At 42.1% G+C, this 26,346-nt stretch overlaps 1 protein-coding gene across 4 annotated transcripts in view; it reads left to right on the plus strand.

Annotated features, from left to right (window-relative positions):
* LOC138209755 (rho GTPase-activating protein 23-like) overlaps window positions 1-26,346 on the plus strand; it is a 77,540-nt gene that overhangs the window by 33,511 nt on the left and 17,683 nt on the right. For 2 of the 4 annotated variants that reach the window (XM_069168527.1, XM_069168526.1), the window contains exons 2-7: window positions 17,546-17,737; window positions 19,730-19,760; window positions 20,015-20,107; window positions 21,426-21,504; window positions 21,599-21,659; window positions 23,264-24,722. In XM_069168527.1, the coding sequence (XP_069024628.1) occupies window positions 17,546-17,737; window positions 19,730-19,760; window positions 20,015-20,107; window positions 21,426-21,504; window positions 21,599-21,659; window positions 23,264-24,722 (1,915 nt within the window). Of the gene's footprint in view, window positions 1-9,478; window positions 10,740-17,545; window positions 17,738-19,729; window positions 19,761-20,014; window positions 20,108-21,425; window positions 21,505-21,598; window positions 21,660-23,263; window positions 24,723-26,346 lie in introns of those variants that run through there. The other 2 variants (XM_069168524.1, XM_069168525.1) reach the window with 2 other exon arrangements.

The following is a 26,346-nucleotide window of genomic DNA, read 5'->3' on the forward strand; positions in this document are numbered from 1 at the left end:
CTGTCTTCAGTCCGTCTGTCAGCGTTGCCTCGGCCGTTGTTTCCTTCCTCCCTATGCCCTTTGAAACACAAACAGCCGAACCATTTCGTCCCGCTGCCGTCTGAGACACACAGAGCTACTGTCTCATGGAACAATGGTGTGATACATCTACTCCGGCTGCTCTGCGGTCAGCGCTGCTCCGCGGTGTACATACCGTGTCTGCAGAGGGGGAAGTGAACCGGACTGATCTCAGAGCATCTCTGCTGCTCCGGCACAACAATGAGGAGTCTTTAGAGGTCTGTGGTTACAGAATGTCCCGACTCAGCGCTGCTGACTGCTGCTCATGCTAAATGGGCCAAACTGCTCAGCAGTGGTCTTTAACAGGGATAACCTCCTCCGAAAATATCACTGAATGACAGACAGTTTTTCTTTAGTTTAACAATCGCTTTATTATCATTTAAATTTGAAACAATTGTTTGAATTTGAGTATAAAAAGTGTCTTTTTAAAATCATTTAAATGCATTCATGTAAAAGCAGGATTTTACTGTTGTGGTTGTTGTGTTGTGGACGTGTTTATGGCACCACAGGGTTCTCTTGTGTTCATAACAAAAACAATTTTTATTTTCAATGATTCCTCAGCGTCGGTCACACTGGATTCCTTCAACATCACAAATTGAATTGCCCGTCTGAAGAACTGTGATCCTGGTCGTTATGACAAACTGAATATGTGCATATATCAGCATTCAGCCAAAGGAGTTCAAAAATATCAGCATAATTGATATCGGCAAAAGATCCAATATTGTGCATCTGTAAATGAATTGGAGGGTAATATTAAATCTACATATTGAATCTTGCATAGAAATAATGAGTTGATTTGTCATTAGTTGAAAATTCAATATTAAGTACTTCATGATTTTTTTTTTTATACATTTTTGAGCAAAAATTAAAAAAAATTGCCTCCATGCTTCTTCATGGTCGAATTTTCTCCGTTTTATTTGTGTCCAAATTTATTACATTTGAGTTTTAGACTGCTGATTGTGCAAAACAAGATTTTTTTTTTTTTTTTTTTTTACATTATAGGAAACTTCTTAATGCAGCAACAACAAAAAACTGAATCCTTTTCAGTCTCATATCAAATCTAACGAGGAGGGAATTTTAAAATTTGCAAGTGTAAATCTAAAGTTAATAACTTAAACTGTTCACAAATGTCTTACCTGAGAACTGAGTCTGTGTTAATAATATACATGAAAACGCAGCAGGAGACATGAAAGGTGTATTAAATGCACTGAAATGAAACAACGCTTCTTACCTATTTGTAGCTTTTCTATCCCGTCCACTCCAAAGACTGGAGGTCCGGTTAAACTGATTGCATTAATATGTTATGCCTAAAACGTAAACTGATATTTTCCTGATATTGACATGATACATGATGCAGTCAAATTATTTCCTGTTTCCGCGTTCAAACTTCTCAATATTAGCACAAGCTGAATGATGCAGGAACTGAGGCTCTCCTCGAGCACCACCATCAGGACACAGTGAACCACTTGAACACAAGAAATTCAAATTGAGTGGTTGGATCGCATGAATTTTACCGAGCACCTGACCTGCATGATGTCAATCTCAGAGTCAGACTGCTTCTGTAGTTCCTCCACACTCTGATCCTTCACTGTGAAGGCACATGTGTGTTTCCAGGCCCGTTATTCAGACCAGCCTGTAGTGACAGCAGCTGCGACTCACAAAGAAAATTTCAATGGAAAACATAAAAAGGAATTCGTGGTTATTTTTAGCTCTGAACAATTTTCACAGTCGACTAAAAATAGGTCAATTAGTGAGCTCTTCCTGCCGCTGTCAGAGACATATTACGAGTGCACGTGTTCTCCGTTTACACTGCGATGTGACCTCATCGTAGATTTCTCGGTCAGTGCGCCATATTTTCAGCTACATCCAGCACTCGTATCCCATGTGACCGACATCAGTGATGTTCAGCCGTCTCTTTCTCCTTCTGATATTATTCCCTCGTACAGCATCACTGCAGCTGCTGAATTATAAAGACTTTGGTGCCTTTATTTGTCAACACTTTGTATGGGAGTCAACAGCAAACATGAGACCTCCTCAAAAACCTTCACGATACAGTGAGCTTGTTCTGTATATTTTGTACCGTGGGCTGAAATGTAACTTTAGTTAATGAGAAAAAGCACAGTGGTTAAAAACAGATCATTTATTTGATTATTTGAAACGTGTTGTGCAGACTGACTGTGTGAAGGAGGCTGTTTTTATTCAGCTCTTTGTGACGCAACTCTGCCCTCTGGTGGCTGTTCGGAGGAATCAGTGAAACTCATGTCTCCACTGAAACTCATGTCTCCACTGAATGTGTCTGATCTGAAGCAAATAATCATCACAGTTTATCTTCTGAGTTTATCGTATTAGTGCAGATAGATGAATGTCAAAGTGATAGTTTCTAACTTTTATGAGTCACATTTGGTTATTAAGAAGCTCTTGCATTGAAACTTTGAAATTATGGACCTTAAAAAAAAAGGCAAATAAGACAAGAATTATCTAACTTTTAATTTATTCTGGATCAAATATTGATTTCTTTCCTAGTGAAGTTGTCGTGAGAAGTTACATACTTTAATTCTTAGTTAACTTTTTTTTACGCAAAATGTAAACATGTTTAATAGCTCATTATGGTTTATTATTAGTTTTTCCCATCAGTCATATTTTCGATCTACATATTTCATCTTTAATTTGTTTATTTACTTTTGATGACAGACTGCCTTGTTTTGGTATCTTCTGTTTGATGAAGTAAAAAACAACAATAAACTAGAATTACCACCTCCCGGTTCTGTGCTTCTGAAAAACAATTTGAAGTTCATATTTCACCAGACTGAGGGCGATATGGACAAAAAATAATATCTTAATATATTTAGGCTGAATGGCGAAGCACGATTTGTGTCACGCTAGTCGACTGAATGTTTATTTGTGAGCGAGATATCACAAGCACAAACAAAAGTGCAAAGACAGGGTTTCCTTCCCTCTTTTAAAATACACTGCTGCAAAACATGTAAATGAAAAATGATATCAAAAAGTCTTTATTTAATAAAAAAAAATGCTTCTCTGAGAATTCTCCCTCAGGTTTCAACATCAATAATAAGCACATTGTTCTATTTCTTATTCATGATTTTATTTATTAAGAGCAAACACATCGACTCAAAAACAACATGAGAGAAGTATTTAAAAAGCTGGAGGTTTGAGGGGAAGTGTTCATTCTGCTTTGTGTAGAAATGGTAGAAGAGTTGTTTTCTCTGTGGAAACGTTGTCGGTATCACAGAATGCAGCGCTGGACATCAACACCATGTGGTTTCCTGTTCTCTCTCAGGGGAGGAAAAAGAGGATGCAGCCATAAATTTCAACAGGAAACAAAGTACCACCAAGTTATTTGTCTTTGTTTGTTGAAGTCTATAACTGTAGTTACTGTAGTTTCATTGTAGTTGGTGGTTGGAGTGTGTGCCTACTTTTTGCTGTGTGCTTTTATCCCTGATCTGCCCCCCGTGTTGTATTGTTGAGGGGCTCCAGTGTCTCTGCTGTGTTCGTGGGTTTCTTTATCCCACCAGTCACCCTGCTGCTCATTGTCTCCGGCTCTGTTTCTGTCCCGCTGCCATAAAAACAACCCTTTTCAATTCGTGTTAGAATAAATAAGTAAGGAAAGTATAAAGTGTGGCCATGCTTTTCCCTTAGACCTTAGACTTTAAGCTGCCTGAATTCACATTTGTCCTATTAACATTTAATAATGTGGAGTTCATAGCTTGTAATGATCGGCTTGTAAAACAAAAAGCCAATTCTGGATCTCAACAATAGTTTATCCTTTTTTAGCTTGTTTGGATTCAAATAGCACATTTACTCTGCCGAGAACAACTTGAAATCAACTTCCAAAATGAACATCCAAAACACTTCAATCAAGGCTTGTACCATAACTACGGCTGGTCGAATTGCTTCGATACTATCTAGTATCGAAAAAAGCCTTGTCATTTGGTAACCAATTTCAATACCAAGGCTATCTACACAGTGATACGTTTTTGTTTTAAAACACAGAACTTTGGATTAAAAGATGCTTACTAGGTTTGTTTCCGGGGTTGACCGACGATTATTGGTAATCAAGGAGACGGATAACCGTTATTTAGAAACCGATTTACATTTGCAGTAAAAATGAAAGTCTTTCTGTCAAAATTTGAAATAACAACAAAGACATCTTTTATTGAAGCACCAGCAGAATGTTTGATACATGATTTTAAAATGTGCTTTTCTGTGGAAGTTAAAATATGAAGGTTGTTCTGTAATCTTCATATTTTTCTGGCCGGCTCCAGACCCAAAAGCTTCTCGTCTGCGGTCTTAAATAATGTTGTGTGCTGCTTTTTTTTTCTGCCATGTCCTCGGCTGAACACATGATGGCAAAAAAATTAAATAAATAAACATACGTGTTGTTTAACTAATGAACATGACGTGAGATAGCAGGTAGCTATGGTGTGAGACGAACTTTAATTCAACACGACGTGTCTTTAAACTCTTAACATCAGCAAATATGACATGATTGTGGTGTTTTTGCAACTTCAGCATATGCGACTGTGGTGTTTTTAACTTTGAAACACAGGTCCTCTGATAGGCCATTACTTGTGAGGTGAAACCAATCAGATAAAGCTGTAGGCGGGACATTGACTGTTTTTAAAAGTGGACGTAGCTTCATGGAGTTCCACAGGGTTCTGTGCTGGGACCGATATGTTTCACATTGTACATGCTTTTCTTCGTATACTTATTATCAGGAAACACTGCATACATTTCCATTGTTTTGCAGATGATACCCAGCTCTATTTATCTATGAAGCCAGATGAAACAAATCAATTGATCAAACTGTTAGTACGTGTGAAGGACTTAAAGGTCTGGATGACCTGTAATTTCCTACTTCTAAATTCCTACTGTTCTTTTATTTGGCCCTAAACACTTCAGAAACTCACTGTGACCTCTTCGGGTCTCTGGATGTCATCGCCGTGGCCGCGATGTAAATGTGCAAACTGGAGTGTGTAAAGAGTTCTGAAAAAGTGTTTCCACGTTTCACTGTAGCTCGAGTGACATGATTTTATCTTCCTCTCTGTCCTACAGCGGTTTTCTCTGTCTCGGTCGTCCTCTCCTTGTTTGCTGTCCGGTCGAGTCTCTCGTCCCTCTCTCTCCCTCTCCTCTGTCTGTGTTTTCTCCTGTTTGACTGAGATTGTGGCTGACAGCTCTTTATTCACCACCTTCTCTGCTTTGTTCTCCTTCCCACTCGTTCTCTTGTTGCTGCCTCACTCCTTATTCTTCCCAAACTTAAGCCCTCAATTGAGCTTTACTGCAGAACATTTTTTAGTTTGCAACTTGTGTAACTTAAGTCGGTGAGTTTGTGTGTTGTTTTTTTTTTTTTTTAGGTATTGTGTATTTTGGATGATACGTTTTCCACTTTTATTAAAAAAAATAGTTTACTGATCATCTTATTCAACAATAAGATTTCTTAGTAAGATGATAGAATTCAAAGTGTATTAAAGTTGTCTAATGCAGTTTTCAGAATATCAGCAGTATTTTGTTTAAAAGATTTTGCAGTGTTAATTGATTTTCTTGAAATAGTGCTTGAAGACATTAAAGCGCTGAAGTAAAACCAGAACTTCCAACTTCGGTTCAAGGATTATGCAAGACTAATTGAAATTCACTTTTTTGAAAAATTCTCTTTCCATAAAAGTTGGGACGCTGTATAAAATCTAAATAAAAAACAGAATGCAATGATTTGCAAATTATGTAAACCCATATTTTATTGAAAATAGACTAAAGACAACAAATCAAATATTGAAACTGAGAGATTTTATTGTTATATAAAAATATCTGCTCATTTTGAATCTGATGTCAGCAATACATCTCAAAAAGTTGTTCCAGGATCATGTTCACCACTGAGCTGCATCAACTCTTCTTTTAACAACACTCTGGAAACGTTTGTGAACTGAGGAGACCAGTTTCTGGAGTTTTGAAAGTGAAATGTGGTCCCATTCTTGCCCGATAGAGGATTTCAGCTGCTCAACAGTTCAGGGTCCCCTTTGTTGTATTTGTCATGTACTGATGCTCCAGATGTTTTCAATGATTGACAGGTCTGGACTGCAGGAGGCCAGTTTATCAGCGGACTCTTCTACTACGGAGCCATGCTGTTGGAATACGTGCAGAATGTGGTTTGGCAAGTAAAGTTTTAACCTGCATTTGTGGATGCAGCGATGAACTGTGTTCACAGACGATGGTTTTCAGAAGTGTTTCTGAGCCCATGCAGTGATTTCCACTCCAGAATTGTGCCCATTTTTAATGCAGTGCCGCCTGAGGGTCCGAAGATCACCACCATCCAATATCGGTTTTCGGTTTTGTTTCGTGCGTCCAAAGAGTTCTCCGGATTCTTTTGTACCTGAGACGATGAAGTATCCAAATTATTTGCATTTTTACTTTTAGGAACATTATTCTTAGCTTTTGTACAATTTTGCCCTTGCAGTCGAAAACTGCTAACTGTGCTAAGAACGATGCTAGATCGTGCTAGTTGTCCTGGTCAGAGCGCTAGCAGCTTTTCTGCTGATACGGTTGCAGCCACTCACTGCATTACCGTGTCTTTGACTACGTGACTCAGTTGAGGGAAGGCGGATCACAGATGGGTCATATAATCATCAAACATCTTTTGTGACATTGACCCTTGGTTCCCTCAGACATGACTAAAACTACACATGACCTCCGACCGTCTTTATGAATGCCATCTCTTCAACTGGTCATGCCATCGATTAGCTACAGCATCTGTGTCTAAATATGGTACATTCTGCCGAGAACAACCGATTCATTGATAGATTGAATAACAGAATTTGATTGGATGTGCTTTGTTGGTTTGCACGTTATATTCTTAGACCATGAAGAGAATATAAGAGAGAGTCAAAGCGAGAGAGAAGCATCTCCCCTCACAGCCATCATGTGGTTGGTCGCCCTCATACTCCAGGCGTAAACAATCAGGGCAGAACAGATGCATGTTCCTCCTCTGACTCACACATCACATTATGTTATTTTTGTTCTGGGTTGACTCCTCCATGATTACGAGTCCTCACCATCAGTGAAACTCTGTCACGAGTACACCGATTGGTCACAATGCATTTTCTAAATCAGCCTCCTCTCATGGAGAGGCATGCAGAGCAACGACACAACAATGTTAAGTAGGTTTTTGTTTTACAGTTGCAACACAGGGAAGGAAAAGAAAGTTGAAGAATTCAATGGGCACAGAAGAGAGAAGGGGTTGAGGAGGGAAGAGGAGAGGGAAGTGAAGGCCAGTGGTGGCAGGAGATGAAGATGCAGAGGCTGCTGGATGATGTTTGCATGAGCGTCAGCCTTTTTTAGCGTCTCCACTTCTTCATTCTCCCTTTCTCTCGCTGTCTGTCCTCTCAGCTGCACTCAGGTGTCAATGAAAAGAGGACTGAGGGGCTGACAGCACTGCAAGAGCTGTTTGTGGAGGGAGAGAGGAGGACAGACATGCACACACACACACACACACACACACACACACACACACACACACACACACACACACACACACACACTCACACACACACACACACAGCCTGGCATTCACATTTCCAGTTATTCAAGAAGCACGAACATTGATGCAAGTTGGCAGTTTGGTTGTAATCATTTTTACTCTCATATACACTGTTATTAAAAGACATAAACGCACACAGTCATCTACACTCTTTCACAATTTGACTCTGTTGCTCGCAAGTTATGAGTTCACATATGGGGACAGGTTTATAACATAAAGGGATGCCACATAGCAAGACCTTTATGGCCAAGTCTAAATTATGTTTAAATAAATAAAGAGAGAAATTAAGCTTAGCATAAATTCATTTTCAGAAATCGCTTCCCTCATTTGCTACCCCTCTACCACATGACAAGCAATCAATATATTTCATCCCCTAATTTTCTTGATCTTGACCCATTTTCTATCTTTATTAGAGCTATACATTATATTTTAATAAATTACAGATATATTGCTGTGGGGTTTTTTTAAACTCCCAAAACTCAAAAATCCTGGTTGTGTTCTTTAAAAAGCAGTTTGGTATTTCTGTGTCTGCAGACTTGAAGTCAACACTGCATACTTGCACACATTTCTATTCATACTACAATGGTGTGTTTGCCTACGCTGACACATTCCACACATGCAAAATAGGAAACATGACACAACGTCTCAAAGACAAGAAGAAGAGCTGTGTTGATAGATAGATAGATAGATAGATAATAGATAGATAGATAGATAGATAGATAGATAGATAGATAGATAGATAGATAGATAGATAGATAGATAGATAGATAGATAGATAGATAGATAGATAGATAGATAGATAGACAGACAGACAGACAGACAGACAGACAGACAGACAGACAGACAGACAGTACGTTTTATTTCATTATTTTAATTAATGTAAACTCATTTAATTAATTCAATTTCAGGGGATAATACACATGATGTGAAAACCATTAACTGGATATAAAAGAGTTCGTAGCTTCAGGTGTGTAAAATGGTTCTGATCCAGAAGTGTCTTCAGCTGCAATACCAGCGAGTGCCACTAGAGGTCGTCTCCAAAAAGCCTCCGGCTCCATAGACTCCCATTCAACTTCTCTCATCAAATCCAAAGTGAATAAAATGTGTCCATCAGTTCTCTCGGTGTTGTTAGCTAAAGTCACTCCTTCTTATTAGTTTTCTGGAGGTCCATCTGAAAATAATCCCTCATTCATTAGAAAAGAAGATTCAAGAAGACCTGTTTTTGGGGGCGTGTCTGGTTGATTGTTGCTCACAAACCAACCAGTGACATCATTGCTGATTGCCACTTGGTCAAATGACATAAAATGTAATGCAGTAACAAAATATTTAACAATTTTACAACCAGTGAAAGAAAGCAACATGAAAACACAACTAAATGCAACAGATTATCACCCTGTTTAAATGTCATCGATAACCTCAGTTTACAATAAATAACCTCTGACCTTACCTAGGTTTTTGTGATGTTAATTATTTACTCAAGTCACTGTTCATGGTTTTATAGAAATGTGTGGAATCGAAGACTAAATAGAAAAATGCAGCTAATCTTCACATTTCAGAAGCTGGAAACGGAAAATGTTCGTTGTTTTTGCTCTTCACGACTATTCTGTCCATCAATTATTAAAAAACTGATGGTTGTAGAAGTACACACGTAGTTTTAAAGTGTACTCTGAACACGAACAACAGCATCAGCCACCAGGTTGTGAGTCTAAAGGGAGGCGACAGGGAGACCCAGCACACACACAAACACACACACAAACACACACACACACACACACACACACACACACACACACACACACACACAAAGAGAGAGAGAGAGAGAGAGGGTTGCATGGCTCGGTGCTCGACCAATGGGCTGGACTGTGAGGCTGAAGGATGAGAGGAATGTGACGGAGAGAGAGAAAGAGAGGATGATGCAGGGATGTCAGCAAATAGACCCAAAGGAGGGAGAGAGAGGAACGGCAGGGTGGAGAGGAGGGAGGATATACTTAGACGGCAATAAAGATAGTCAGCCACAGCCAGCGATGCACTGTGGAGCCTGGTGGAGGGCGACTCACGGGATCTGAGACATCGTTTCTACTTTTAAAATCGAGTTTGGCAAGAAAACTGCCTTCTGAACTGGTGCAGGAGTTTTCAGATCCAACTGGTCCGGGATGGATTTGTTTTGGAAATTCAGACATGGGTGCTAAATTTAAACCGATGCGAACATCAGCAGCAAACCACTCCTCCGTCATGAGGACAACTTTACTCTGACAGCTTTGGAGAGGAAGAGTTGAAGCTGGAGACTAATGCTGCCGCTGTAGTCACCGTGGAACCGACGCTGTTTCTTACTCACAATGCTTGGATGGTTGCGATGAATCGGACCACATGAAAGAGGAGAGAGGGCAAGAAAAGGTTGAGATTCCCTGTTTCAATTAAAGAAATTTGCCTCTGATTTCAAAGATAAGGGCCAAATCAAACCCAGATGAAAAACAAATGAGGACTAGTTGAAGAGCACACGGTAGAAAACTGAACCAATGATGAAGTCTGATCCAGTCAGACACTGGATGCTCTTCTTGCTTTGGATTGGATCATGATGGCTGGACCACCTATAGACCTACGAAACATGATCTTATAAGTTGCCCAAAGGAGGAAATACATGAATTATGAAGCTCAAGATAAATCCAACACAAGGATTACAAATTCACACATTGAAGACTCGTTGCTCTGCATCCAGAGTTCGGATGGAGACGACTGACTTTTCTGTGTTTTCCATCGATTTAGCCTCGATTGCCACTTCGGGCTGCGATGCGTCAAGCAGAGATCGCTCAAAGGCGACGAGACATCTCAGCCCCGGGGCGTGAAGCCGCGCGACGACTCGTCTGTATCAGTGTGTGTTTGCTGCACAGACGGTCCGTGTTGGTGTAGATGTGGAGGTGCTATGCTGAGGGTGTCGGGTGTCGCACCAGCTCCGTCGGGCCACGAGTGGCGCTTCCAGTGTTCTGTCGGCGTGGACTGTAGCGACGCCGAACCTCGCTGCATCTGGCTGGCCGTTTTAAGGGGCGTCTCACCTCACACCTCCCCCCGTCCCACGCCCATCGCATCACCACGACGACGGGGCTCCAGACGGGTCATACAGCGCCACCGCTTGTCCTGGGTAATCAGTCACATTCACCAATGTGAAATAATATTACATTTGAAAAATATTTGATATTCTGCCCAAGAACATCTGAGACACACGGTCTCACAACTCTTTAACAGCAGGGACGTCCTCAGAAACCACTGAAGAACAAATTATATTTAATTTATTAATACGTCTGTGACCTTTTTGTACTTCAGTTAATATTCAAAGCTGTAAACTTGACATTTGGCCATCTGATAATACTTTACAAAACAGCATCCAAAACCTTTTTTTATTTCAAGGAAAAGTAGAAGTGTGACCTACAATATAAGTGTTCTGAATTATTGGATCTATGTCAGCACAGAGAGAACCCTGGTTCTTATCCTCCCATTTTATTAAATAGGGATTTTTATAGATTATTTGAAGTTTATGAGGGTAACAGACTACACAATATTTTTGTCTATTGACTTGGTCCCTGTGTCAGATTTGGTTTCCAACACCCTACTGTATAGTTCAGACCTTTATTTGTTATATATTCATGTAGTCTGACCTTTGCTTTAGACGTTTATATGCAATGAACCAATAATGATGACATAAAGAACAATTGTAGTTCAGCATTGGATGGGTGCAGTCATGACAGCTTCAGGTGCTGGTAACTGTCGGGTCACCGTGTTGTTGTCTGACCTGACAGGACGGGCCAGGGCTAGCTGGTTAGCATGCTAACCTCAGCAAACATCTGTGCAGCACAAAAATTGGAGGTCTTTGAACTTTCATCAACGCTTTTATTTCTTCACATTCTGTAGATCATTTTCATTTATTTCTTCATTTTTTAATTAGAAATCTTACATATTCTCCTTCAACGAACTGACTAGTGTTCACCAGCTGGTCGTTAACGTTGTCTGCTGTCTGGTGTTGGCAGTGGAAGGTGGTGTGCAGCGGGTTTATCAGACCTCACCTGCTTGTTTTGTTTTTTCGAAATGAGGTTTATTATGAAAGTGGTGAGACTCGAGCTAACAGTGCACTTCCAGGCCAGAAAAACCAAAACGGTGAGCTGAAAGGCCTTAAACCTCTTCGTAGAGTCACAGCCGGTGACTCCTTCCATCCTTCCACACCGCACGGCGTTTCGAGCCCTGGTTTGTATAAGAATATTCATTGGTGTAGTTTTAAAGTCAAATTAGCTGGAAATATACGTGCACATACGTCCTCTGACATGTGAAAAATGGGCGGTGGCTGGGAGAGGAAAAATCTCGTAAGAAGTCTTGATTTCATTTATTTCCCATGCGCTTCAGCTTCCTGTATAACTACATGTTGTTGAAGAAAGAAACAGTGGAAACATGTCCGCTGCTGTTTTCTGTCGTCATGCCGTTATGATCCACGTTATGAGCAGCGTGAACCCGTGTTGGGACGGGGACAGCGAAGTGATGAGCACAACTGCTGTCATCAGCTACGATTTGGAGGAAGTTTCTGCATGTGGTCGCTTCATTCAAGTGTGTGAGTGTGTGTTTGTGTGTGTTACGTCTCTGTGCCTCCTGTAGGTGTTATGTAACGTAGCTCTGAGGGGGCCAGTTGACTCGCTAGCAGAGGGGATGGGGTGATGCTGATGCCCTCGATACGCACACAGATTCACGCAGCTTTATATAAAATCGTGTGTGTGTGTGTGTCTGTCTGTCTGTCACTTTGTATTATGTTAACTGTGTAGTGGTCTTTTTTTTCGTTGTGTCACTCTGTTCAGCTCTGCTTTGGTCTGAACGTCAGATCAGATTTTAATCAATACGATATTCAGACAAATGAATACGAACTTCAGGTCCGTTCAGACAGAAAAACAAACTGATGAGCGGCTGGCAAACGTAAATGATGAGCTGAGCTGAGTCGGCTCTGATGTCCTGAGTGTGCAGGGTTGTGAACTTTAAACTACATATGATCTTACTATAGTTTTGATTCTGTGGGTTTTATGTGTTTGATATGAATGAACATTAACTAAGGTCGTCGGTATTGACTACAAGTAACTCTAATTTAATCCATAATACATGACTCACCTGCTCTCAGGCAACACTCAACCTAATGTCATCCTGTGTTTCAGTCCAGTTAAATTTCCACTGAATCAATCATGTTAAGAAATATAACTCATCCTGCTGTGTCAGTATTCATTTAATGGCTCGTTATGAAGCTTTTCTTTGTGAAAAACTGCAGACTTGGATGTGTGGACAGAAATATATTCATCTCCTGCAGCAAGTAGTAGTTTTTGGAACAGAATAAAAAGTGAATCATTCCTTTTTTCTGTGATGAAAAAGCTTTTTTTTTTTTTTTACATTTAAAAATACTTTTTACATCATCACATTTCATGATATAAAGGTAAAGTAGCATAAGTAAAGCAGACAAAACTAAAGAAATGCATTGTGATTTAATTTCCAAATGCTAAATTTGAAATAATAAATATATTATAGTACTGAATAATAATATCAGTCACTGGCCATAATACTTTCCATAACAGTGAAGGCATTTAAATGCCTTGTACATGCAGAATAATTAATGAGAAAACATGAGTACCACTTTCTTTTTAACTACAGATAAGATGAAAGAAAGATGCAGCATATTCATAATGAACTGATATGAACCTTTAAAGCCAGCAGTGCAGCTTCAGCTTTACTTCTGCACCGCGTCATGCTGCCTTTTTCTCTGTTTGTCCACACTGAGGACATTTTTTACTGAGACTTCATGCATCGTTCATAAATATCACACAGGGCCTGCAGGTTTGAGGGCTAACACTGTTAGCATACTGTAGACGAGACAGAACAACTGCTGCACCGTCAAAACGTTCCGGGTAGAAAGTGATCTTTATTGAGTGTTGGTACGTACCGTAGATATACTGTGAGGATATTTCACAGGGAGTACTGAACAGTCTCATCCTAAACCAAAATTTGCATACTATACAGTTCGGGATGAAGAGATCTCCACGTTTTTCTTTACGTCCAACTGTTGTGCATAATATAACAGAATTTTGAGAAAATCTGAAATAATATACATATACACATATTAAGCCACTACCGTCACGGGAATTCTTGGAGTTCATTGAGCAACAAGTTTTTACAATCAGCACCATTAAACCTTTGCAGAATAAGAGAGCGTTATGAGACGAGGCAGTTTAACAAAGCTCAAACCTCAAATGGTGAAAAAAAAAAAAGCAGAACACAAACAAAACAGGACTTTAATGTTGGTTTCCTGTCTGAATGTGAGAAAGGTCAGACTCTCTTTATCACTCCACTGGTGATGAGCATTTCAAGCAAACAAATTCAGATTCAGTTATACAAACCGACAACCTTTTTGTGTGTATTTGCTTTGCTTCGTTGTGCGGTCTTGTTGTGATTCAGTAGAGCTGTGAGGAGAAGTGAAGCTACAGACAAACACACGGAGCTGGCAAATAAAATCACCTCGTTCATTAAAAACACACTCTGGCATGTTGGCACCTCACACTCGGTGTGTGTGTGTGTGTGTGTGTGTGTGTGTGTGTGTGTGTGTGTGTGTGTGTGTGTGTGTGTGTGAGACAGAGGGAGGTAAGAATGTGCAACATCTCACCTCTGCGTTTATTCACTCGTGTGAAATGTCACCTGTGGAGATGTTGGATGATGAGGAGATTTAACACAACAAATATCTTACACACACACACACACACACACACACACACACACACACACACACACACACACACACACACACACAGAGAGAGAGAGACATGTCAGTGGGCAGGAATCCTCTGAGGTTATTTCTTTGTGTTTGGAAAGCTGTTCGTGAGGAGAATAAATGTTGTGTAATAATATACGAGTGGGTCCTTATCCAAGTTTGAAAAGTCAGTGTAAAGTAAAAAACTTTAAATATAACAGTGAACCATGTTTGAACTCTTTTGGCATGTTAGGCAATTTAAAGTGCTTCACATAAAAACATTAAACACATCAAGACTTTAAAGCAAAAGAAAAATACATTTAAAAACAATTAAAAACAGTGATTAAAATGTTAAAATTAAACAAACAAAAACAAGCTAAAACAGGTTAAAAGTTACAGTGCAGTATCAGACATAGAATAAAGAAATAAGATCCTCAGATGTAGTTCAGTGAAAGGCAGCAAACAGAAAGGTCTTCAGTCTTGATTTAAAGGAGCGGAGAGTCTCAGCAGACCTGCAGCTTTCTGGGAGTTCGTTCCAGATATGTGGAACATAGAAACTGAACGCTGCTTCTCCATGTTTAGTTGTGACTCTGGGGACAGGAAGCAGACGACCTGAGTGGTCAGGATGGTTCATCAGGTCGCAGCAGGTCACAAACTCAGCTACAAATCAACCAACAGACTTCTCTGATTTTCAGTCTAAGTGAAACACTGCTTGTCAGTTGATTTGATAAGAGTTTGTGTGAATGATTATTGTTTGCATGAACACACAATGTGAGAATGGATGTGCAGTGATTGGCTTCCCCCTGTGGAAAGTGTGGGTCTCCTCCCTGAAACTATTCTTAGAGGCGAAGGTTTCACCAGATCACCTCTCCGAAGGTCTCCGCTCTCCACTTCCTGTCTCTACAAACACACTTCCTTCTGTTTTTCTAACTGGCTGAGTCGGCTCCAAGTGTTTATTGTACTGAATGTGTTGTGTGTGGCAGCTCTGTATGTGTTGATGACAGTAATGTGTGCTCTCTAGTGAATAGATGGTGTTTGTTTTTTTATTTAAATCTGTTTAAAATTTGTTTTTAACGCTCAGAGTAAAGGACAGGACATTTTACTGATGACAAATAAAGTGGTGGACAAACTATAGCCCAACCTGCACGACTGAGCAGCCAGAGAAAATATCCGCTCTGCATGTGGAGCATTTTAGCTCCTTTCAGCTTATTGTTTTTACATTTACAGTTTGGTTTAATCTGCAGGCAGCTATTTCCTTCCAAAAAGCCTTAAATATACCAGTGCATGCTCGCTGACCAACACTAAACACTTTGCAACTGGCTTGGGAAGGAAGTGGATGTTGCAGCCACATGTGTCTCAGGAGACCAAACCAGTGGGACAGACATTCACTGGCAGACTCCAAATTAATGCTAAAGTTGATGTTTGCCTGCTGGATGTTTAATTAGTAAAATGTACAACTGTTTGCTCACATTTTAGACATGAATCTTTTAAAGTGCTAATACATCAGGGCTGTGTGCTATACCTGACCAAGTATCATCCATCAGTGATGTCATCGTTGGTTTGTGAACGTTATGAATCCTCCAGTTCAGATTCTGTCCGTCACCATCTTGTTAGTTCGGAGCGGTTTGGAGCAGGAAGTGACCATATTTGGACGAGCTGGGGGAGGAGCCAGCGGTGGATCTGATTGGAAACCTGCCGATACTACGTCCCGCCCACCGATAGCTGTAACCTGACTGCACCACAGGCCTGTCAATCAAACAGATACGGCCCCAAAAACAAGTATTTTTTAAATAATGACATTACACCACACCCTCTCCTGTAATATTGCGATTAGAGTTAAGTTATCAACTAAATAAAACATGTAATCTAAATGTGTTCATATTGTGGAGCAATTCACTCTCAAAATATCAAACTTTTTGTTCGTGCGATCTCCATTTCCATGGCAACACATGGGTATGACTAAGAACTGGAAAACAATCAGTGACGTCAGTAGACTCTTATGTAACGTATGTAATGTTTACTACTCCAGGAAGTAGTCCGACCCTTAGCAACCACACTAGCAACAGAGAAGATTTCTAGTCTCCAACTGAATAAATACAGAACATAGAAACACTAAACTGATCAGCTAGCTCAGTGTGGTTGGAACAAAGATATCTGACTAACAAAGATATCCGTGGACTCATGTGTTTTTAACATTTCAGCACAATGTCGTATTCAAACCAAACCGGTCCAGGTAGCCACCGCTAGGATTTAAAGTGCGCGACTATCCGTGGTGTTACGGTACGGGTGCCAAAAAAAAATGGATTTTACCAAAAGGTTCAAATTTAATAGACCTATAACAAGTAAAAACTGCATTATATTACATATATGAAATTCCATTCTAATTGTGTATTCCCATTGAGAAGGTGGAGTGATATTTCTGGTGATGAGCAGGGTGTGATGTCATGATGATTTGACCAATCAGATTTCTGGGTCGGACCTACTTGTTGTATAAATGTATTTATCATATCATCTCCACATTTGGTCAATCTACCTATAGAGCCCTCGCATCATCTGATCATTTATAAACTAATGATCAAAGAACATGTACTGTGGATATAAAGTCTCGTCCAGGCATGCTGGAGCTACAGATTATAAAGCTTTGTGTTTGCATCTAAAACACTGGTTTCATTTTCACCTTCTGAACCCCACTCTAATGTTCGTGGATGATTTCAGTCCTGTGTGCCTCTTTGTCTTTTGTTAATCTGATTTTCCAGATCTGTGTTTATGAGCCCTGATAAATTCCTGTTGTTTCACCATTTATTTAGTTATTTATAGACGGTGTGTATTTTTACCTCCTCTATTGTTGGCTGGATGTAATTATGTGATTATAGGTGAGATTGTTGGTGAAAGCAGAGCTTCCTCTTTGGAGAGGAAGTCTCTGAGAAATTCTTGGCATTGGTGGGATTCAGATGTGGGCTCAGCCTCAGTGAATGGACCACATACGCCCACATCCACCCACTCACACTTCCTTTTACATGTATTCAACTGTGGCTGCACACACAAGTCCAGTGGAGACCCCTGAAAATGATATTCACAACGTACTTCGAGGTTCCCATGGTAACATTTCGTCCCTGTTCATTGAGGAAAAAGGAAAGTTTAGAGTCACCGATCTAAACGTTTGCTCCTTCTTCTCCTCCCAACAGGCTAAAGGCCGGAGAGATGGCATGGTGTCGTCCAATGAGAACAGACGCCGGCCCCTGTCGTCAGGTGAGGTGGAGGGCATGTCATGGCAGGGCCCACGGACCATTTTCCTCCAGAAAACCTCGCAGGGATTCGGCTTCACCCTGCGCCACTTCATCGTCTACCCACCAGAGTCGTCCATCCACAGCCTCAAGGTAACAGACTGCAACGTACTTTGACCTTCAGTCTCGTAAATGTTGGAAAATAATCTGTCATCCTGAAACTAACATGTACCTCCCTCTAATTATGCGACCACAATCTGAACTGTATTAAAAGTATGGTTAACATTTCATTTAAACATTTAACTCCGAGGGAAATGGACAAACACGCCAAGCCGACAAATTTACTAACAAAGAATAGTTGAAACGTCCCTGCAGGCAAACACAATACAAAGATACAGCTGTAACAACAGAAAATCCACGTTATGAATACAAATAGAAATAATTTTAGATATCGGCACTAGGATTTTAACCCTGAACCTTTGGAGCCACAGAGAAAGCCACTTACAGGTTGCACCCATAGACTGGATATAAAAGTGTTTGTAGCTTCCGGGTCTGTAAAATGGTTCTGATCCAGAAGTGTCTTCAGCTGCAATACCAGCGAGTGCCACTAGAGGTCGGCTCCAAAAAGCCTCCGGCTCCATAGACTCCCATTCAACTTCTCTCATCAAATCCAAAGTGAATAAAATGTGTCCATCAGTTATCTCGGTGTTGTTAGCTAAAGTCACTCCTTCTTATTAGTTTTCTGGAGGTCCATCTGAAAATAATCCCTCATTCATTAGAAAAGAAGATTCAAGAAGACCTGTTTTTGGGGGCGTGTCTGTTTGATTGACAGGCCTGTGGTGCAGTCAGGTTACAGCTATCGGTGGGCGGGACGCAGTTTCGTCAGGTTTCCAATCAGATCAGTCCGATCAGTCAGATCTGATTGGGGGGCTCCTCCCCCAGCTCGTCCAAATATGGTCACTTCCTGCTAGCAAGATGGTGATGGACAGAATCTGAACTGGAGGCTTCATAACGTTCACAAACCAACAGGTGACGTCTCTGCTGGTTGATGGTTGGTTGCACCACTGAGGAGAAATGTGCTGTGTTCCAAATCACGTACTTACGTACTAACACTCAGTATTTTGAGAGCACAAATGTGTTCACATTGTCAAGTACGGAAACATGCAGTCCTCTATGAGCACCTGGACGGTGTACTCAGAACGATCCACAAACTGAGTATGAAACGCTGGAGACTTTTGGAAAGGTAGGCACCACAGACCTGCAGTGTTTTAAAACTGTGGTGGCTGACGAAGCTGCAGCTGCAGCAGAACACCACAATATACAAATAGAAGTTGTACATGTCTACTATACTGCTGCTGGGTAGAAGCCATCAGTGTGTTTACTGTGTGAGTTAAACAGAGGTCACAGGTTAAATAATCAAAGATATGTTGGCAGGTGATGCATTCAGGTGTTACGGATATTTTGGTTTGAGACAACACTACTTTGTGGAAAGTACTATACAAGTAAATGTACTAACATGTAAGTGTTCTATATGTGAGTGTACGAAGGGAAGACAGCACACAAAACTGGGTTACTTTTGTCTGTTTACACTTAAAATGGTCAGAGACAAAATGTTGATGATAAAATCTTGTTGATTTCTGGTGTATTTTAAAACATTTTGGTGAAGTTTGATCAAACATTTGCCAAAATAGAAAATCTTGTGCATATTGTACAAATGACAGGAATATGCTGATGAGGAGAACCGGCCTCCAAACATCATAACGGGTTTAATGAGTGAACACTTTCATGGTGGTGCATTTCACCTGCTGTGTGACTGCAGACAAGCATGTTGGCGTCGCTCTGGGAGGGATGGAGGTGGATGTTGTGCTGCAGCAGAGCTCAGTCCACATGCACAACGTGTGTCCACGTCAGGAATGAGCCGACTCAGCAAAGCCTCCAGATAGACCCAGAGACAGAACGTGAGACAGAGTGTGAGACAGGCAGTGAGACAGAGTGTGAGACAGGCAGTCAGGCAGTTCTTAAGATGCTCAGACTAATTAAACAGCAGCAGAGTCAGCTGGACTCAGTCAGACTGAGTCTGTGAGCTCAGCGGCGCCCCCTGTGGTCGTCCTCACCTCTGACACCTGCTCTGTGTTTCTCCCACAGGATGAAGAGAACGGAAATGCAACTGGAAAAGGTGAGTGTTGAATGTTTGATCATCGTTGAATAAAGTTTCATCTCTGATTTATATAATGAGTGACTCACTGTTTCTCTGAAGTGTCTCGACACTCCCAGAGCATCTATTGAATCTGTTGAGTTTTATAACTCAGAGGAGAAGTGTACGGTGGACTGGTTGTTTTCATGTGGAGGTGGAGCTGATTCAACTTCGTGGGCTTTGCAGATATTTTCAGCCCAGGAGCGGTTTGCTGATTCGGGGTTTATATGTTTCAGGTTGTCAGCGCTCTCGTTTGGAGCCGATGGACACCATCTTTGTGAAGAGTGTCAAAGAAAGTGGTCCTGCCCAACAAGCCGGACTGTGTACAGGTAGAAGACGCTCACATCTCACAACATGAACGACACAAAACATAAAGTCCACGCTGAGAGACTGCAGGGAAAGTGACATGTGGGTGAGAAACAGCAGAGCTCATCACACTCGCTGAAACATGTCCAGCTGCCACTTTCTGATGACAGAGGCCTCAGAGCAGTGATGTGAACAAACAGGAGTAAATGCACAGCACATTTTAATGCCCTGGGTTTCGTCTCTCAGGCTTTGGGCTACCTTATGTCTTTCAGGGTTCCTGCAGGTCTTGAAAAATACTTGAAAGTATTTAATTCAGTTCTAACAAAGCCCTCAGAAGTAAATTTATCTGTGAGATATTAAAGTTTTCTGTGCTTTTAAAAAGGTCTTAAACAGTCTTTAAGACCTGGAACACACTGAGACGTACGTCTCACCTGCGTCTCACCTGTGTCTCACCTTCGCGTGTGCCGTGTCATTTATGAAATAGAACTGACACCCATTTTTCATGCGTGCCGTGCGGTTCCCAGGTAAAATATAATAATAATAATAATAATAATAATAATAATAATAATAACGATAAACTTTATTTGTATAGCCTTTCATACAAGAAATGCAGCTCAAGGTGCTTTACAGCAAGACAATTACGTGCAGTGTTTCACGTATAAAGGAACATTTAAAAAATGTAGAAAAGAAATAAAATGCATCAAATTAAACACAAATAGAGTTAAAATACAAAATAAAGCAATATGCATATACAGGGAAATTATCCGTGATCACATTTTTACTGTATAATAATAAACAGTGAAAGCTCCAATTATATCATGTAGACTCTTCACCAGGTCAGTGGTTGTCTTCGCTGCTCTCTCCCTCTCTGTCTGTATCTCTCCTCTGTCTCGGTGTGTGTGTCTCTGTGTGTCTCTGTATGTCTCAGTGTGTGTCTGTGTGTCTCTGTATGTGTTTCTGTGTATGTGTGTGCGTGTGTGTATGTGTCAGGTGTCTGTGTGTCTCTGTGTGTGTGTGTGTGTGTGTGTGTGTGTGTGTGTGTGTGTGTGTGTGTGTGTGTGTGTGTGTGTGTGTGTGTGTGTGTGTGTGTCCATTTACTGCTTTTTGGTGACAACTCTTCACTTATTCGACCTCAAACATTCAACACTGAAGGTCGTTATAAAAGAGAAACTCCTTGATTCAGTAGCTGACAGCAGGTTTGGATTCACACACACAATCAATGAGCAGCCAAAAACAACCGCTGGCTTTATTTATCCTTAAAGCTCCATAACCTCTTCACTCTTCCTGTGAATGTGTGCGTGTGTGCGTGTGCGTGTGCGTGTGTGTGTGTGTGTCCTCCAGGGGACAGACTGGTGAAGGTGAACGGGGAGAGCATTCTGGGGAAAACCTACTCTCAGGTGATCACGCTCATCCAGAACAGGTGAGGGGACCGTGGTGTAAAAACGTAAATCTCATTTCATCTTCTCTTCCGACTTCTCAGTGATTTTTTTTTAATGATTTTTTTTTTTTTGTAGTGAAAACATTCTGGAGCTCTCGATCATGCCAAAGGATGAGGATGTGTTGCAGTTGGTAAGTGTGAGTATTATCGTTCTTCTATTTTCTCTTCTCCTGGTTTTCACCTTCTTCACATGTTGAAGCCAACAGTCAGCGAGGACATTTGTGTCACAGCAGTGATTGTGTATTTTTAATTGTGCATGGGCAGGAAGGACTGCAGTATCAATACACATACAAAAGAAGTATGTTTTTTTAGATTATATAAATATAATGGAATCCATGGAAGGAAGTTTTGTACACAACAACCAAAAGAAGGATCTAAAAACTAAAGAAAACGGCTCAAAAATATTTGCAAATGCTGGTTTGTGATTTTTATGGCAGCTATAATGGTCAGAGTTTGATTTAAAGCCATTTATTCATGGCCATTTGAAAGATAACATTAGAGGTATGTTTAATTTTTCATAAAAAAAATCCAATGTGCAGCAACAAATCTACTAACAAGAACTGTCAACACCTGAACTCTCCTATTGATCCACAGAGCCCTAAATATGACCACAAACACACCAGTGAGTCACGCTGACCAACACGCGCCTTCATTACCACAAACTGTGACATGAAATGACCTCATAAACAACACTGCCATCATAAACACTCATAAGAACAACAAATGTGGATTAGTGTGCTGAAAACAGTTCCCAGAAAATCACTGAGCCATTTTAGAAATGAAGTGATGTAAGATGGACATGTTGGGTGTGAGGGGACAGGCTGGTGCCTCGTTGTAAAGTATGGAGAGACACATCTTCAGCCTTTTCCTTCCAGATTTGTCTGCATTTCTATTTAAATCCTTCGTATCGAAGGTGGACCCGAAAGTTCAAAGACTGTTTCTGTTGTGCGGGAACAGAGCGCGACACCTTACCATGCACAGAGCAGAGGGAAGATGGAACCTTTGTGACCAAGTAGTCCAACTTTCGTCTCTGGATCAACATTAGCACCTGAGTTACACATGTTTTTGTGAACGCTGATCTGAGTGCATCTGAGATTTCCCGCATGCACCTAAAAGTTGCAGAAGAGCCAAATCCAGACAGTTGATGTGGTTTCAGGCGCAGCGAATGTTTTCCTGAGCAGAACTCGGTGTTGACGGTCTGGAAACACGAAGGTCACTCCAGGTATCTCGCCCCGCTCATCGCTTCATTGCTACATGCTTCCTGGAGCATTTCAAGAGTCCTCACTGCACGTTCCTGAGTTTGACGTTCACCCTCTGATCAAGTCCACGTCGACAAAACTCAGGCGCTGACGATGATCGAGAGACAAAACTTGGAACACTAACTGATGAAGGTGATATCTTCATGAGCTCCGTGAAGCTCATGAAGCCGCTCACACGCAACAGAAACAGTCTCAGAACTTTTTGATCCACTGTCGTAATGAAAAAATATACATTAGTGTTACTGTTACAATCAAATAGAATAATTTAGAGAATGAAATAAAATAAAAAAAAATAGACAAGGAATAACTGATAATTGACAAGAATACAGTTGCAATGCTGTAATAAATTGCCCCGAAGTTGGTTGTAGAGTACGAACCTCTCACCGTTGCTGCATGGAGCCTCTTCCTCTCTGCTCCTGCCATTGATGCTCTTTTATCCCCTCCGTCATCTTTGACTTTGTGCCCCCCTCTCCTGTCTGCAGGCGTACTCCCAGGACGTCTACCTGAGAGGTAACGAGCCGTATTCAGGTGAGGCCCAGAACCTTCCTGATCCGCCGCCTCTCTGTTACCCCTCCACCAAGCCCAGCTCCACCGCCCCCCCGCCCAGCCACAGCCCTCACAGCCCGCTGGACAACTGGCAGTGTCGACCCTGCCCCGCCTCCTCGCTACTGGACAACCGCCCCCCTGCGGCTTCTACCCCAACCTCCGGCTGGCCCGGGGCTCCCGAGGAATCCAGCGGACATTTCGTCCCGTCGGGGCGGCACCGCGGCCGCTCCTCGTCGGCCCTCAGTGCTCTGGATTTCCACTTCGCTAATCACAACGCTGCCATCGCCTCTGCGACTCTGCCTGCGCCCCGGAAGAGCAGCCTGCCGGCGTCTGCCCGCGCTCACACCGACGCCCTCTGTCACCAGGCGCTGTCAGACTGGTACTACAGCCAGGCGGAGGCTGCAGAGCGCATGTCCCCCCGACACCGCAGTATATCTCAGGACCGATTGGCAGAGCTGGGGCTGGGCTTGGCGCTCGGTCCTGGACCGGCAGCCGCCTCCATGTCCTCTGCAGAGCACCGCAGGAGAGAGACCCTCCTGTACCACCACCAGGCAGCCGCTGCTTCCCACGACTCCTACTGGCTCGGGGGTTGGGGGGGCGTGTCGGGGCCAGGCAGCAGGTCGTGCTCAGAGAGCCTGCTGGCAGCCTACGCAGAGTACGAGCACAACTACGGGCGCTCTGTGGAAACACTGGCCCAGGCCTCGGCTCTGGTGTCCCCACGCTACGAACACACTTCACAAGGCTCCCAAACCACCAAATTCAGTGAACACAAAGAGCAGAAAGTGTCAGGAGGACATCAGCACCAAACCACAGTGACGTCCCCCATCACCACCTCCTCCACAGCGCCCCCCAGTGGCAGGCAGCCAGGTCAGCAGGTCGCTGAGCCCCAAACGAGGCGAGTCAAAGAGGAAGAGCTGGTGGGCTACAAGAGCTACAGTCCGTCTTTCTCCCGTAAAGCCGGCCACCTCTTCCAGCAGGCCCACTCCTTCAGAGAGCCCGGCTACAGCGGCCCCCTCCCCAACTGGAGCCCTGGCAGCAGAAGCAGCCCCGTGGACAGCGATGGAGGGATGGCGCCGAGACCCCAGTCCACCCCCGCCCTGTCCGCCTCGGAGGAGGACAGGGTCCGGCTGGGGGAGGACAGGGAGGTCATCTCCCCCATGTCCCTGCATCAGGAGGTGGTCCTGAGGCAGAAGCCGCCCGCCGGCCGTCGGACTCCCGTCCAGGCTCTGAGACATCCCCACTACACCACACCTGTGGAGTCTCCGGAGCCGCCCGGTTTGGCACCTTCACCCGGGACGCCCTCCCCCGTCTCCGGGGGAACCGGCTTCGGCCGCAGAGCCAACGGTAGCCTGGCCCAGCATGCATTTGACTCCCTGTCCTCGATCCCCTTCATAGGTTAGTGACCTTCTCTCTGTAGCAACCGACTTAGACGTCAGACCTCGTCAGCACTGACTCAAAATGTACCTCAAAACATCCTGAATGCAGCAAAATATGCAGTAATATCTTTTTACATTAACTGCTTAATATGGTGTCTGAGGATGGAGTTATTAAACCGTCAGTGAGTCAGTCCCTCCAGGAAATCATCATATCACAACAATTAACGCCAATTCAAGCAAACTCCGCAATACTTGCGGGGGGTTGTAGTTTGAGAACTACCAACATTTTTCTGCAAAAAAACATCGTCAGCAGAATCTGTGCTGAAACTATTAACGACAAAGTAAATCTTTACAAACAAAACTCACTTTATTAACAAAAAAAAAGGCTCTGCTCCTTTTTACTCATCACCAAATAAAACTCAAGAGGAAGAACAAGAGGAGAAACAGGAAGTTTGTGGGAAATCTGCTCTTCACAATAAAATCATGTAATTAAATGTTTATTATCAAAGGAAGTGATTCCATATTACTGGATGTTCTTGACTCGCAATTTCTTCGGATTCCTGAAATTTTACGTAAAAAAACTCACTTGAAACGCTGCAAATTACATCACAGACAGTTTTTGAGAAAATCTGCTGCAAAATCTTTTATGATCGTAACATCACAAAAAAAAAAAATCCATGAAATCCTGGAGGACAGACATCTTCAACATGTTGAACACTTCTTCTGTCGTCTGTTGCTACAGAGCTCTTCTGCACCTTTCTTATGTGTCAACTGTGTGTGTGTGTGTGTGTGTGTGTGTGTGTGTGTGTGTGTGTATGTGTGTGTGTGTGTGTGTGTGTGTGTGTCATGTCCACAGAACACTTGTTCCCTCAGTACTTTGGGTTTCCTGGACATTTCAAACAGAGCTGAATGTTAAATGTTGTATGATGTTACCTGTGCAGTGTTCGTATGTTGTTAAAGTGACCGCAGGTGGAGTTCTGGAAAGTTCTCAGAAACAGAACCGCTCTGGAGGCAGAAATCACCTGAGAGGATTTAATAGTTTAAACTGAAGCTCAGTGAGAAAACTAAGCGGTATGAGAGGAAGAAACAATAAAACACACTTAACTCTACATCGAAAATATGATGCTGTTATTGACGCATAGATGTTCCCTTACACATTTAAAACTTAACAACATCTTGAAAAAATATGAAGTTCTGTTAGTTTCACATTACCAGTTAAAAGTTGACACACCTACTGAATCCAGGATTTCTCTTTACTTTTACTATTTTATGCATAAAAGAACAAAACTGAAGACATCGGAACCATGAAATAACAAATATGGAAATATGTTGAAAACAAAAAAGTGTAAACAATTTATCCTGTTAAATATAGGATGCATTATGCAGGTCAGCATGCTGCTCTTGCTGTTCCTCTGCAGAGGTAGAGACGTCAGAGACAGTTGGTGGCGCTGAAGCTCCGCCCACAACAGGAAGATGAAGAGGAAGAGGAAGGATTAAAACGAAGTGCACTTGGTCCAAATTACATCCTTTTCCCTTTTACTTCACACCGTGCTACGGATCACGACGGATAGGACCAACGGGGTCAAAGGTCAAGGCTCATTTCTATGATGAAGTGGTGTGTCCTTGTACACGTACTACATACA

This window comes from Embiotoca jacksoni, unplaced genomic scaffold, assembly GCF_022577435.1.
Source record: "Embiotoca jacksoni isolate LCO1_2020_lvr unplaced genomic scaffold, fEmbJac1.0.p SCAF_40, whole genome shotgun sequence".
NCBI classification, from domain to species: domain Eukaryota; kingdom Metazoa; phylum Chordata; class Actinopteri; family Embiotocidae; genus Embiotoca; species Embiotoca jacksoni.